The 15299-nt window shown below is 49.2% G+C and overlaps 1 protein-coding gene across 1 annotated transcript in view; it reads right to left on the reverse strand.

Moving 5' to 3' along the window:
• The window catches only part of LOC139440946 (uncharacterized), a 93325-nt gene that overhangs the window by 58304 nt on the left and 19722 nt on the right, over positions 1 to 15299 (reverse strand). The window contains exons 3-4 of the mRNA XM_071221597.1: positions 9796 to 10119; positions 9396 to 9733 (exon numbers count right to left, since the gene is read on the reverse strand). Of these exons, the coding sequence (XP_071077698.1) occupies positions 9396 to 9733; positions 9796 to 10119 (662 nt within the window). The remainder of the gene's footprint in view (positions 1 to 9395; positions 9734 to 9795; positions 10120 to 15299) is intronic.

The following is a 15299-nucleotide window of genomic DNA, read 5'->3' on the forward strand; positions in this document are numbered from 1 at the left end:
CTGAGAGGCTGGTGTGCTAACTTTGCTCAGAGACAGAGGAGCAGGCCCAGAACTGAACTGGGACTTCGTTTACTTCATAAATAATACTGAGTTCCTCCAGGCACTAAGTGCTCCTCAGGATAGCTACCACTCGCAGTGGTCACGAACCACATGTGGGCAGAGGACAGGAAGGACAGGCGCCCGGCTCAGCCCTCCCCCATCGAGGGCTGCAGCCTTGAACCAGGTAGCTCAGCCTGGGTCTCGGGGTCCTCATTTGCAAAGGGAAGTCTACCTGTTCTCCAAGGGGCAGAGGAGGCTTGCTTTTACCTGAGCTGCTTCTGAGGAGCCTTCTCAGACCAGGGGAGCCCAGGTGAAGTCTCCGTTCCTCTGACGAATGTTTAGGGCAGTGCGCTGGCACTTACCACACGGCACCTGGACAACTTTCTCATACCACAGGCCACTATCATCTCGTCTGCAGAGTTAACGTTCACATCCATTTCCTGGACTCATGTCCCAGCCCTCTACAAGCCATACAGTCTGCCCAGGTCCCACGGGCGTCCTCACTGCGTGGCTCTGCCCCTCCCAGACCCGCAGAGGAAGAGCTCACACACCACGCTCAGCTTGCAAGAGCAAGGTTTCCTTATCGCCAACTGAACCTCAGCAGGCTGAGCTCCTTTAGAGGTCTTGGGTACAGCCTCGCCCACACTCAGCCTGCAGTTCTCAGACCTCCGGTGCGGGTAAACCAGCAGCAAACAAACTAGGGACTTCAGATGAACCTGCTGTCACACACACACATGCATGGCCGTCGCTCACTGGGGGGTGCAGCTACAGGTGACCAGGCACATGAAGCCAGCACGGATGTCGACCCAGGGCCCACACTGTGAGGAATGGAACCAGCTAGAAGGTGCAAGTTCGAGGTCTGGGGCAGGGCAGGCCTACGTCTGAATGCCAGCCCTGCCTCACCTGGGCTGTCCTTGATTTTACCTTCTGCACTTCAGTGACCTCATCTCCCAAGGGCCTCAGGAGGCACACCTTTGCAAAGAGCCTAACACTGCAGTATTTGCCCCCATCTGGAAACAGGCAGCATGTGGCAAAGTGGAGGAGAGAGAATCCCAACTCCCAGAGTGAGGAGACCTGGACCCCATCTTTCTCTGTTAATAGCCAACCATGGGCAGGGGAGGCACCTCCCCTTGCAGGGCCTGGCTCAGCCTCCACAAAAACAAAAGGGAGCAGTTATTCTACAGAACTCTGGCTCTCAGTCTTTCTAAAAAGAGGAAAAAGCCCTTTGCATTTGGGGCCTGAGTGATTCGCGCCAGGGCATCTGTTGTGAGGAGAGAACATCAAACCTGCCCTCCTCCCCTCCAAAGGCTCCCTGCCCGACCTCCTGCCTCTAGTCAGCTCTGCATCTCCGGGCCTCCTCTCTGTAATATTACTAGATTATAGGCAGTTTCACATTTAGCAAATGTAATGTGCATTCATGCATTTGACGACACTTATTAAGGAAAAAAGAACACAAATATGAGTAGTCGGCCCTTATAATTACTGAGTCCTTACTAGGTCATGTGCTGAGAGCTCTACAAACATCACTCTCTGAATCCTCACAGCAGCCCTGTGAGGTAGGTACTGTTATTCCTGAAGCTGAGGCACAGGGAGATAAACTAACTTTGCTCCCATAAGGGGCTCAGTGGGAGCTGGAACCCCCCGGCCTGACCCTGGAGTCTCTTCACCACCCTAGACTGCCTCCTCCATCACTCTTCTCTCGGCCTGCTCTGAACGGTAGGTAAAGGACACTGTTGTCCAGTCGGCCAGAGCTTCCCCAAACCCACTGGGCAGCTGAGACTGCAGTAACGGCCAGGCGACACCTATTCATGAGGGCTTCCAGATGCCTCCTCTACCAGGTCAGGCCCTTGGAAAACCTTCTAAGAAACCATGGCTTCTCCTAAAAGCACCCTGGCTAAAGGGCAAACCCTCACTATATTCAAGAAGCCATGAGAGAGGGGGACTGGCCACCACACCACCGGAAGGAAAGGCCCACCACACACGGAATCTTGCTTCACCCCATTCATGGAGGCTGTTCCAGAAGCAAGAGTGCCTGCCTGGCTTCCCGGCAGGCAATCTTTAAATGTCCTCCCAGTTGAGCTCCCCGTCCAGAATCCCTGCCTCAGCAGTGCACAGCAGACTGGCCTCAGTGGGCCGCTGGCACACGCTTGCTTCCTCCAGGGGCAGGATGGCAGAAGTGCTCCAGCAGGTTACACCGAAACTAAAGTGCCCTCCTACAGTACCCAGGCTCGGGAGAAGCGAAGAGAATGTGAAACCAGAAGCGCTTGCTTCAGAGCTGTGTGGCCACCCCTGTGGACAGGACGCTCACACCCTGGTCCTTGAGGGCTCAGCTCCCTCATTCCCCATGGTTATTGAGGACACGCCCACCATGCTCTAGAGGCCAAATGAAGAGTCTCACAGCCTTATCCCTTTTCAATGAAATGCCTACTTGACACAACCCACGTCTCTCACCTAGAAGAATGGCAGCCCACGGGAAATGAGCAGCCTCACACGGCCCTACTGGTTTAACCAGTACAGCCCTTGAGAGCACAGCGTGCATACTGCTGGCACAGCTTACAGGTGTACACCTCTGACACACCAGGTCCACCCCTGAGAAACGTGTGTGTATGTGCACAACAGTGCGTAGGTAGGAAGCCCAGCCAAGGAGTTAGTTCAGATGCTATCAACGGGGGCTGCCTCATAGACTGTGATAGATCTGTACTATAAAATATGTTGTAGACAAGACAAATTACAAGAAAGAAGAAAGAAGAGCTACATACATGAAAAAATCTGTAAGACGTATTACGGGAAAAGAGAAAATAACGAATGATATATATGACGCAACCAGATCGATGCTTACAAAACAAAACTGTATGTACGTGTGTCTATGCAGGTTGACGAACAACTTCAGGATAGGCATCAAACTGCTAAAACTGGTTACCTCTGAGAACCCAGCAGGGAGGCGGCGCGTGCAGGAGGGCTGCTGGATGGAGGAGGACTTTACGTTTTCTGGCATGTACTACTGTGCACTCTTTGAATGGGAGGGTAAGGCTTAAGAGCATAATATATTCATGTATTGCCTAGATCATTTAAAAAAACAGTTGAACTGTTTAAAAAACACCACCACCACCACCAAAACACAGTTCTTGTTCTGGTGTGAAAATTATTACCACGCCCATCTGAACAAGTTTGGTGCCACACTCCCAGGTCTTCCCAAGAGTGACTGACCAAGTTCAAGTCCAGTTTCTAAGCCACTGATGACAAACGGGATTAGGATCAACAGGCAAGAAGGGTGATGTGGGAAGCGGGGAAAACTTCTGGAAAAGCTCTGTGCAAGCTGCAAACCTGACCTACCCTGAGCCTGCAGAGCCCCAACACTCACTATTCTAGGACTTTCTCCCTGTCACCCCCACAGAAGGAGGGGAATAAAAGCAATAACCAGGATTAAGAGAATTTCCTTTCCCACAGCAGAGGGAAAGCCACCTGCTGTCACCAGCAGGCTGCTTCCAGCAAAGTCAACGACAAGGCCTGGCCCAACTCCACCCTGCTGACCAAGGCATGCGTGTGCCAGGCTCCTCAGACTGCAGGGCCTGCCGGGACTGGCAGCCCCGGAGCCCACTCATTGGAGTCCCCTCCACTTCGGCCAACGGCCCAGGCATCTTTCCATACCCACTACGAAACCCAAACTGAACCAGTATACAAAACAGATGGTTCTGCCAAAACAGTAACAGTGTGGAAGAAGGAAAGATAAATCAATGGTATGCTGGCTAAATATCTATCTGTTCTTTCTGCTTGCCAGGAAAAGCACTTCTGTAGACTCAAATATTTGATGAGTATCTTTTTTGCTTCCCAGTAATAATTAAAACATACATACACTCCAAACACACACACACACCTAAACATGAAGCAAAAAGAGAAAAAACAAAACAAGGGTCTCTGTTTAGGGTGGAAAGTTTAAGAGGCAGGCGTGACAGCTAACATCCCCAGGCAAAAATGTCCCTCCCATTAAAACAGGTAACCTGTTAGCGCCAAACTCACAGTGCACTTGAACAGCCTGCAGCTAGGGGGCTGCCAAGACCTGCCCTTCGGATAAAAAAGAGGTCAAATCTGGAGGGAAAGGGGTACCATCAACCAGAAGGTGAGGGAGCTGAGCCTGCCACAGTGACTCACCACAGAGATGGCTTTTGACTGCGACGCCAGGAAGCAGGCAATCCAATATTCCCCGGTAGCCCTGGGAATAAAGGTAACCCCTCTTGAAAAAAGGACAGAGTCCAAATAATGCAGAAACCTGACCACTGGCGTGAGCCAAGCAAGAACAAGCTATCTGAAGGGCACGGGTATTGTGTAATTGGGAAAAGAAGCTCAAGAGAGTTTATTACAAAGCCTGGCACTGACTGGACTAGAGGGCATGAGACCAGCATGTTACTGACATGACAATCGTACATCCTGACGGGGACAGGCAGACATTAGCCACCAGGACCAATCATCTCCCCTTGCTCTGAATCCAGTTCACCCAAGGATGGCCTGGCTGCCCACTGAGACTGCACCCTGCTGGGGAGGGTGGTCCTACCTCCTCCCCAGGGCTGGCCACCACTGTGAACTCACCCAACACTCCTTTCCCAGCTAGCCCCTGCATGCTTGGTGACCTGTCAACCTTGCCTAGAGGCAGATCAACTCTTGGGCAACAGGCAAGACTGAGGATCACACCCCCTAGTGGATCTACTGGGCCACCGGGAACAATGAGATACAGACTACACCCCAGGGATGCTTCCTTCTTTGGGGGCTTTTTTCCTTCAATGCTTTTTGCTTTGTTTGAATGCTCCAACCACCATTTCCTAAATGGGGTCTAGGAGCCTGAATTCCATCCTCTTGAGATACTCCTAGAAAGGCAAAAATGGCCCTGGCTGGTGCAGCTCAGTGGTTTGAGCACCAGCCTGCAAACCAAAGGGTCGCCAGTTTGATTCCCAGTCAGGGCACACGCCTGGGTTGCAGGCCAGGTCCCCAGTAGGGGACACATGAGAGGCAACCACACATTGATGTTTCTCTCCCTCTCTATCTCCCTTCCTTCCCTTGTCTCTAAAAATAAATACATAAAATACTTTTTAAAAAAAAAGAAAGGCAAAAATGATAAGGCCAAGGGGTGGGCAAAGAGAGGGGAAGGCGCCTTCAGGTTTTACTCAGGCACCTTCTCTACCTGTCAGAAGAAACGAATAGAGGCAACCTTGGTTTCTGCGGAGACTGCTCTTGGTCTACACAGTTAGCATCTGCAATATGGGGGCACTAAGCACTACCCATCCTGACACATCCCCCTTCTCCATTACCACTGCCACCATCTTAAAGTCTTAAGTTCAAGTCCTCATCATCTCTCATGCCAATTACTCTCATGGGCTCACTTCTCTACTCCCAATTTCACCCTCCACCCAACCCACAGAGCTACCTTTCTAAAACACAGGCCTGACCCTCCCTCCCTTAATGAAAACCCCCTGCCCATAGGATGGAGTCCGACCCTGGCAGGATGTGCAAGGCCTCTGCCAGCACAGGTCTGGGAGGCACAGAGATCTCAGCTAACACTCCGAGCCACCGTCTCGCTGGCTCCATGGGCACACACGTGTTTCTGTGCCCATTTCCGTCTCTGTGCATCGGGAATAAGACGATCACCTCCAGAGCTTCTCAGAGGATTAAACTCAACTTGTAAAGAGCCTAGTTTTCTGAGAGCAATTGCCACTCTGCCAGCGCCAACCTGGCCGTGGAGTCTGTGTCCCTCATCAGCTCACCGCACCACTGCTTCCTAATGAAGAGATATGCATGAACTCAAGAAGACACATTCAAGATCTAAAAATTAACAGTCATAAACATAAAAATTAGGCTTCCAAAATGTGAAAGAAACCAAAATTAACCCACTATCAAAGTAATGCAAGAGGAGGAACGGAAGAGAAGGAGAAGGAAAACGTTACTTTGGCAGGAAATGCTTTTAAAATATATAGCTCTATGACTTTTGAGGGGACTTCCTTTGCTCCAAAGATTTTAGATTACATTTCAAAAGCTCACAAAAAACATGTTTCTATTTTTTACATATTTCTTCATTAATATCTTCAGAGAACTGAGAAGGACTTTTATAGACTGACTGAATCTTAAGGAAATTCCCAGAGAAATTCTGGCATCAGTCACAACAAACACCCTCTTGGAATTTCATTTCCTTTGCAGGACACAACTTCCTGTGGCAACTCCTCTACGATGCCACGACAACCCTCAAATCTGCCCGGAACACGACACCTTCAAAGCCCCCACAAGAGAGCCTCATGGGACCAGATGGAAACTGGCCCCTTCCTTAGCCAAATCTCAGGTCTAACAGGTTTCTCCCATGCCCCACCTTCTGGCTTTTGTGTCAGATTCAACTCTTCCATCTCCTTCCCAGCCCACACCTGCCCTGCCCCTCCCTACCTTACACTATAGCTCCTCCAATACCCTCTTCCAGCTAGAAACCCCTCAAATTCAGTAGCTTTTCCCTGCCCACAAAATGAATAAAAAAGGAGAGAAGGACGCAAAATGGGCAAAGGGAAACTAGCTGCATCCGTCTTTACCTTCCTATCAAAGACCCATCCTTTCTCGTTTTGGGTTCTGTTCAATTCCCTCCTTTTAGGTGGTGGCAGGGGCTGGAATATCTACTCTGTGTGTGGGAGTTGGAATGGGAAGGCAAGGGCGGGAAGAATTATTCATTAAGTACTTTTAAAGTGAACTTTAAAAGCCTTTTTCCCTTGAGGACAATTCCTAAGGGGAGGACTTAATCAGTGCCATTACCCCAAGTGCCTGTGGGCAAAGGTAGCAAAAAGGGCAGACACCTTTACTGAGCACCAATGCACCCCCAGTGTGTCTCATTTAACACAAGGCAGGTAATAATATCCTGGTTTTACTTTTGCAAAAACCAGGCTCTGAGGGGTCAGGCAATGGGCTCAGGATGTACACCCAGGCCCACCAGATACCAAGACCCAGGGACTCATAAGCTTCCACTGTCTCCAACTGCTTATGTTAAAACGCTGTCCTGGGTTGAAGGTACTTTACAGTTTACATGTTGCTTTCCATATACCTTACCTCATTTAATATCACAACCCTGTAAGATAGCTAGCAATTCCTTTTCCACTATTTTAAAAGGCTGTTTGGTTTCAAAGAGCAACAGTAACTTGTGCAAGCCGGCTGTAACACAGAGCTGTGCCCTCCCTGAACTCTTCTCTCGCCTCACACCGCCTGATAAACGGTAGGGGCTCAAATGGGAACTATTATTAGCATCATGACTTTCATTAATTTAATAGCCCTTAGTTACAGCAAAATTTAAACATACATACATATTACAGATATTCTAAAGATTCAACCTGATTAGTCAAGCCTTTACTTGGAGAGGATACAATTTTACCACTACCTCAGACTGAGACATAACCACTAACTGCCGCCTCCAGGACACTGACAGAAAAGGATTACTGATAATGATGTGGTCGAACTCAACGTGGATTTTGAAAGCTACTAATGGAAGAAAACAGACGGACAAGAGCTTTCAGTTACAAAATACAAAACACCCTCCTCTAATTCCAGCGCCATGGCTTGACCATTCATGTGGTGTTCGGCCTGGCCATGCCATTTCAACCTTGCGATGACCCTTAGTATCCAAATCTGGATGACCAGTAGGTGACCCAGCAGTTCCAGTACAAAGCTGCTCAGAAGGTCTGGGAATAGGGGTGGAATGAACAGTTATCACCTTAATCTATTTGTAATGTCGCACATCGAAGGCACTGTTTGCTTGTTAATGACACTCACTTTGAGAGAAACCTGGGAAGTTCAGAAACGTCATAAGCAACAGGAATCAGTTCACCACTTCTCAAGCCAGAACGAAAAAGATGACAGGAGGGTGGCGGTACGAGGATCCCAGCACCAGTCAGGCAGAAGGAAATCTACAGTACTATGGCAATGAGAAATGCTGGGGATGTCCTTCGAGTAAGGCTGCACCGGCTCAGTCCAACTGAGCATCCACTCCAGGTTTGAAGGTTAAAACAAACAATTTCAGGTCCACAAGTGAAATGGACATAATTATTTTTCACTACCATTAACCACTCTATAGTAAAGACAGCTGGACAGCCATGTACATACACTAACTGCCTGTTGAGAACAGTGTTCATACTCTGTCTAATACCGATTATTTTTGGCTTTGGGTTTTGTCTTGCTTTTTGCCATCATTCTTGCTTCTCATCTGTTTTAAGTCCAACCAAATGTCTTTATGAGAATAGGCGGAGGTTGATTTTGTGTGGCTAACCTAGTCTCACAAGGAAAAAGATCTGTGTCCCTCAGAAACCTACTCCTGCCTCCATCACACTGTATAGCTCTCTCTCTCCTCAAAACCCCATTTCACAGGGAAGAGAACTGAAGTCCAGAGAGGACGAGTGACTCATTTAAGGTCATACTCCTTGCTCCAAAGGCCCACAGTGTGGGTCTCCAGCTCTATCACTGTTGCAAACAACCTAGCATACTTGTGTCTTGAATACAAAGTTTATGTGCAGAAGAAAACAATAAGCCACTATGAGTCATCTCCATTGTTGAGGAGCACCACACAGGTTGTTTTAATTAAGCATCCTCCAGAACCACTTGTTTCTAAAACAACCAACCTCAGCCAGAGAATAAAAAGTCCATGTTGTATACCCCCTTCAGGATACTCACGACCCTGTGAGCAGATGTGCTGTTAGGTTTAGGGGACGGTCTAGCCTAGGCCAGGGAATCAGACCTTGGCGGTACTGGAGAGGGAGTGGCGTGGGGTGGGGTGGGTGTGGGAGGGGAGAGTTGTTTTCAGAAGACAGCTCCCTGCGACAGTTGATTTCACGGAGCCCATTCATACCACACTGGGACATCTAAATACCTAATCTACTCAGGGGTCCTTCCTCAACTTCCCCAGGACAAAAGCACCGCAGTCTGGGAGGTAAATGTGGCAGATGAGGAGGGGCGGTACTCAGCCCAAGCCGTAGAGGAAGCAATGCTTAGCTCCCTCCCCCACCCTTTCCAGGAACTCTCCATCGGGTCTTCTGTCGCCAGATGTCCCCAACTCGGAGCCTGACCCTCTCTCAGGGTCTGCCCGAGAGAGGGAAACAGGAAGCAAAGTCCAGTCCCCAGCCCTCTACCCCGCGGCCGGCAGGTCCCCCAGCCCCCAGAGCTCATACCCCCTGGGGCCTCTTTCCTTCCCTCCTCACCCGCAGAGCGCCCGGCCGGACACTTGTCCACTCCTGCCCGAGCCCCTGAGCGCACGCACCCGTTTCTCCCCGCCCGCAGAGGACCCGCGTCTCCCGCCTTCCCAAAGCCGGCGCTCCCGGCTGCCCCGCCTCCGGCCCCGGACCCCCTCTCACCGCGTCCTCCCGACCCCCGAGTCCGCCGGCATTCGCACTTCCTGCCCGGCCCACGGAGGCTCGCTGTGCGCCCCAACTTTTTCCCGGCCGTGGCCCGGGCCCCGCAGCGGCGGGGATTCCGCGTCCGGAGCCGCAACGGCCAGGCGGGCTCGCGTCTCCACGGCCCCAGCCCGTCCTGCCCGCACGAGTTGCGCCTGGGACCGGCTGGGCTTTTGGGCCTCCGCGGTCACCCGGCGCGGAGGCGGAGCCGGCGTGGCGGGAACCGCGCTGTCCCGGCGCCGGCACTCCCGTCCGGTGCCGGGTCCCCGCGCCCGCCCGCGTGCTCGCTCGCCCGCCGGCTAGCTCGGCCGCCGCGCCGCTCACCTCCTCCGCGCCGTCCGCTGCCGGGAATACGTGGCACTAGTCGCCGCCGCTCGCGCGCCTCCCTCGTCCGCTCGGCGCCCGCGCCGGTGGCTCCGCAGCACCGGACCCAGCTCCAGGCGCCCTCTGCCGTCGGGAAGCCGGATCTTCTCGCCCTAACCCTAACTCTCCCGGCGACCGCGGAGCCGGGAGACTGGTCCCTCGTGCCGGTCCCCGAGATCGACGCTGCCACCGGGGAGCCTGCCCTGACCACCTCGCTGCTCAGTGCGCTTCCCCAGACTCCCGCGCTGCCGGAACAGAAGTCATCACCGGAGCTGATATGTTTGCTGCTTCTCTGAATGCCTCCGCCTCGAAATAGTAAAATCTGGAGGAGGTGGTGGACAGAAGAACGTACCTGTCTCTGCTGTTCACCATTCTCTCTCCTAAGGGATTACTGAAGTGCACGGTAAATATTTCTTGAGGAAGCAAAAGAAGGAATGAATGACTAGAGATTTATGCCTCTCCAGGCAAGAAAGGCTTTAATTAAAAAAAAAAAAAACTTATGTTATTGATTATGCTCTTACAGTTGTCCCAATTTTTCCTCCTTTGCCTCCTCCACCCAGCTCACCCACCCTTCCCCACATTGTTTGTTCATGTACATGGGTCGTACATATATGTTCTTTGGCTACTCTATTTCCTAAGAGGCCTGTCCAGAAAAAGTTCAACTATTGTCAATATAATGAAAACAGTTTGCATGGCATCAATGCGACCTGGCAGCCAAGGCAAGTGGACTGGAATGCGCATGTGTGAACAATAAGCATTCACTGTACTGGTCAGTGGATGCCTGCTGAGTGAGCATGTGTACTGTGTGGCTGTCAGATTCAAAATGACTGAGTGAGCATCAAATTTTGTGTTAAGCTTGAACGTTCCTTCCTGGAAACTATTCAGATGATTCAGAAGGCCACAGCTATGGGCAACTGGTGATTGGCAGCCTCATCATGACAGTGCACTGCTCGAGTATCACCTCTCCTGCACAGATATTGGCCACAACATCAAATCACCCCGGTGACTCAAGCCCCCTACAGCCCGGATTTGGCGTCCTGCAACTTATGGCCTTTCCCAAAACCAAAACCGCCTTTGAAAGGGAAGAGGTTTCAGACCCTCTATGAGATTCAAGAAAATACAACAGGTGGGCTGATGGTAATTGGGAGTAATGTGTGAGGTCCCAAGGTGCCCACTTTGAAGGGGATTGAAGCATCATTGTCCTATGACAATGTTTCTTGTATCTTGTTCATGGCTCTATTTTTCATATTACATGGCTGGATACCTTCTAGACACACCTCATATGCTCTACATCCCCATGACTATTCTGCAAATACCTATTTGTACTTCTTAATTCCTTTACCTTTTTTGCCTATCCCCCCTTCACCCCTCCCATCTGGCAGCCATCAAAATGTTCTCTATAACCAGGATTCTGTTTCTGTTCTGCTTGTCTATTTTTTTTAGATTCAATTGTAGATATATATGTATTTATTGCCATTTTATTGTTCATAGTTTTAATCTCCTTTTTCTTAAGTAAGTCCCTTTAATATTTCATATAAGATTGGTTTGGTGGTAATGAACTCCTTTAGCTTTTTCTTGTCTGGGAAGCTCTTTATCTGTCCTTCAATTCTAAATGATAGCTTTGCTGGGTAGAATAATCTTGGTTGTAGGTCCTTGCTTTTTATCACTTCGAATATTTCTTACCAATCCATTCTAGCCTGCAAAGTTTGTTTTGCGAAAGCAGCTGACAATCTTATGGGAGTTCCCTTGTAGGTAAGTAACCTCTTCTTTCTTGCTGCTTTTAAGATTCTCTCTTTAACTTTAACCTTTGGCATTTTAATTATGATGTGTGGGTCTCTTTCGGTTCATCATGTTTGGGACTCTCTGTGCTTCCTGGACTTGTATATCTATTTCCTTCACCAAGTTAGGGAAGTTTTCTGTCATTATTTTTTCAAATAGGTTTCCAACTTCTAGTTCTCTCTCTTCTCCTTCTGGCACCCCTGTGATACGAATGTTGGTACACCTGAAGTTGTCCCAGAGGCTCCTTACAGTATTCTCATTTTTTTAATTCTTTTTTCTTCTTGCTGTTCTGATTGGGTGTATTTTGCTTCCTTATATTACAAATCACTGACTTGATTCCTAGCTTCATCCACTCTACTGTTGATTCCCTGTAAATTTTTCTCTATTTTAATTAGTGTATCCTCCTTTTCTGACTGGATCATTTTTATGCTATTGAGGTCCTCACTAAGTTCAGTGTTTTGAACTCTGCATCTAGTAGTTTACTTGTCGCCATTTTGTTTAGTTCTTTTTCTAGAGTTTTGTTCTGTTCTTTCATTTGAGCCATGTTTCTTTGTCTCCTCATTTTGGCAGCCTCCCTGTGTTTGTTTCTATATATTAGGTAGAGCTGCTATGTCTCGTAAGCTTGGTAGAGTGGCCTAATGTAGTAGGTGTCCTGTAAGGTCCAGTGGCACAGCCTCACTATTACCCAAGCTGGATCCTTGAGGTGTGCCCACTGTAAGGGCTATGTGTACCTTCATGTTGTAGTTGAGCCTTGATTGCTGTTCATAAGTCCAAGGTCAGTCACCTCCTGTGTTCTTTCCAGGGTCATACAACATAAGCTACAAAGCAATCTGCAGATGGCTGCTACTTGTGCTGGGCTTGCAGGTGCCCAAGAGAGGCCAAGCTGTGAGCCAAGGCTGGCTGCTGTCAGTCTTGGGCCTGGGACCACTTAGCAAGAGGTAGGGGGTATGCTGAAGCCCGGTGCTGCTTGTTTGAGAGAATTTAGTAAAATCCAAAGCATTGGCCAGGACAAACCACTTGTATGAAAAAGCCACTGGAAACAACTTGGGTGGACCCAAAAGCTGGGTGGGGCAGGGCCTCAGGGAATCACCAGGGTGGGGCAAACAGTGTGAGTCATGTTGATGGAGTCTCATACATGGCACCTGCCAGGTCTGCGCCTCTGTGGGAGGAGGGCTCAGAAAAGGAACAGTGGCCTCTGCCAGCACCTCTGCCTGGGAGAAAGCACTCCTCAGCTTTTGCTATGATGCTAGGCAATTCAGTTCCTCCCCATATGTCTGTGGTGCCTTTCAATCTGCTGTCCCCATGCTGGAGCTCAAAGGTAGCGAGTCTGAGTGAGTCTTTGTGCAGGCCCTTTAAGAGGAACTACCAGTGAGTCTAACAGTTTCTGTCTCTACAGCCTCAATCCCCACTGGTTTTTACAGCCAGAAGTGGTGGGGACTGGAACCCTGGGCTAGTAGGCCTGGCATGGGACTGGGACCCCTCGCTCCTGAGATATCCCTTCCGATATTTTCTGCCACCCATGGGTGTGAGACCAACCCATTCTGTGTCTCCACCCCTTCTATCAGTCTCAATGTAGTTTCTTCTTTAATTCCATAGTCGTAACCCCTCCATTCAGCTCTGTTTCTGATGGTTCTGAAAGATGGTTGTTCTATAGTTTAGTTGTAATTTTGATGTGGTTTAGTGGTAATTTTGATGTGCAAGGAGGCGAGCTGTGTTTACCTACACCGCCATCTTGACTGGAAATCCCCAAGCAGACTTTTAAACCTCAAGATATCCTGACCTGGATTTGTTTTGTTTTGTAAATTACATGTGTGCATGTACACACACATGTGTAGCTTAGCATGAATAAACGGGACTCACAATTTCCCGCCTCAGACCAGCACCAAAGCCACAAGAGGCCCACAGCTAAATGCTATCCACGGCTTCTAGTCCAATAGACTTAGGTTTTAGAGTTACCACTTAAAAGCTGGAAATCTTGAGAAAGCTGATCTCCCTGGGTACCGTCACCTCATCTGTGAATTAAAACGAATAAAGTCAACTTCAGAGCGTTGTTGGGAGGATTTAATTGAGATCATGCATTGTGTGCAAAGCACTTTACACTCACACTCGCCCATCTATACTGTACTACCCATCAGGGGTGTCCAACCTGCAGCCCATGGGCTGCCTGCGGCTCAGGATGGCTATGAATGTGGCCCAACACAACATCGTAAATTTACTTAAAAATTGTGAGATTTTTTTTGTGATTATGTGTCGCAATGTATTTGATGTGTGGCCCAAGACAACTCTTCTTCCAGTGGACGCAGAGGTACCAAACGGTTAGACACCCCTGAAAATGGTAGCTATTTTTATATTACTAATCAAATGGTAATAAGAACTAGAGGCAAAATGTGAAATAATAGCTACCTACATTTTAACCTGAGGATAACTGTAAAGCCATGGTATGTGTGGTATTGTCACCTGCCCAACAGGGCCAGCCCTGGGAGCAAGGCCTCTCCAGCCCCTCCTCTCTGCCCCCACCCCCGCATCTAAGAATGAACTGGTCTTGGTTTTCCTAAGAGCTGCAGAACGCTCTTCTGCAGGGTTTCCTCCTCGGTTCCAGTGGCCAATCTGTCAATTAACAAGTGTTTATTTCATTGCAAAAGCAGTGAACAGTTTTGGACCCTGAAAGCTACTGCCTCTTAGTGTTTTGTTCTGGCCTTTCTCTCAACACCTCAAGGACATCTTTTCACTTCTGACAGCCTCCCTCCTGCTCCGCAAATAAAGCGGCAGTAAAGTGGCGTCAGGTGGGACTTGGCTGGAAAACAGCCTGTCCACTTTGGGCTTTCCACACCTCAGTCCCCTCAGTCGTAAACTGTGGAGGATAACATTTATCTGTGGCATTGAGAAGAACTGGTGGTCCAGTCTGTGAGCGAAGTCCCTGGAACATACATGTGTTTAATAAAAGGCAACTATTGATTAGTTCATTTAACAGGCATTTAGGGCACGTCTCCTGGGTGTTGGAGGTGCTGTGAGGGTGAGGGAAACACACCCAGGTGAGGTAAGATTTCTACCCTCAAAGCAATTTGAAGTCTAGTGGAGGAGACAGGCATGTACATACTAGGGCAAAGGGATTAGGGGTACCTGGATGTTGCTAAATATGAAATCAGCAGGCCTCAAGTTCCAAATTGGGGCAGTATTGCAGTGTAAATTGCTTTAATTTGTGAATGCTATTTTCCTCTAAGTATTATGTATGTCACTTTTCAAGGCCACTGCTAAAAATTAATGACTAATTTTATGAGGCAAGCAGTCATTTGATGTAGGATTCAGTCTCTTAATAAGTGACTTCAAGTGCTTTCTTATACCAGTAGTAATATGGATGCGGTGTCTTTGTGAAAGCACATCATTTATAAGTTTAAGTTGCACATCTTGCAATCCACGTCTAAGAGGGAAAGTTCAAACACTGTGACACTAAGGGCCCCGAATGAATTTATACCTCGGTGCACATGCCTTTAGTGGTGCCCCTCCCATGCTGACCCGGGGCTTGGCCATGTGACCTGCTTTGACTACTGGCACATCAGCAAATATAGCAAAAGAAGGGACCATTGATGAGCACTTGTGCAGTGCTCCTTGCTCTCTTGGAATGATGCAAAGAAAGTAAGGAAACTTGGTCCAATCTCCTTGAAGATGAAAGACGCCAGGCAGAGAGAGGCCTGTCACCCCAGCTTCAGCAGCCCCCAACCAAAC

Source organism: Desmodus rotundus, chromosome 5, assembly GCF_022682495.2.
Source record: "Desmodus rotundus isolate HL8 chromosome 5, HLdesRot8A.1, whole genome shotgun sequence".
NCBI classification, from domain to species: domain Eukaryota; kingdom Metazoa; phylum Chordata; class Mammalia; order Chiroptera; family Phyllostomidae; genus Desmodus; species Desmodus rotundus.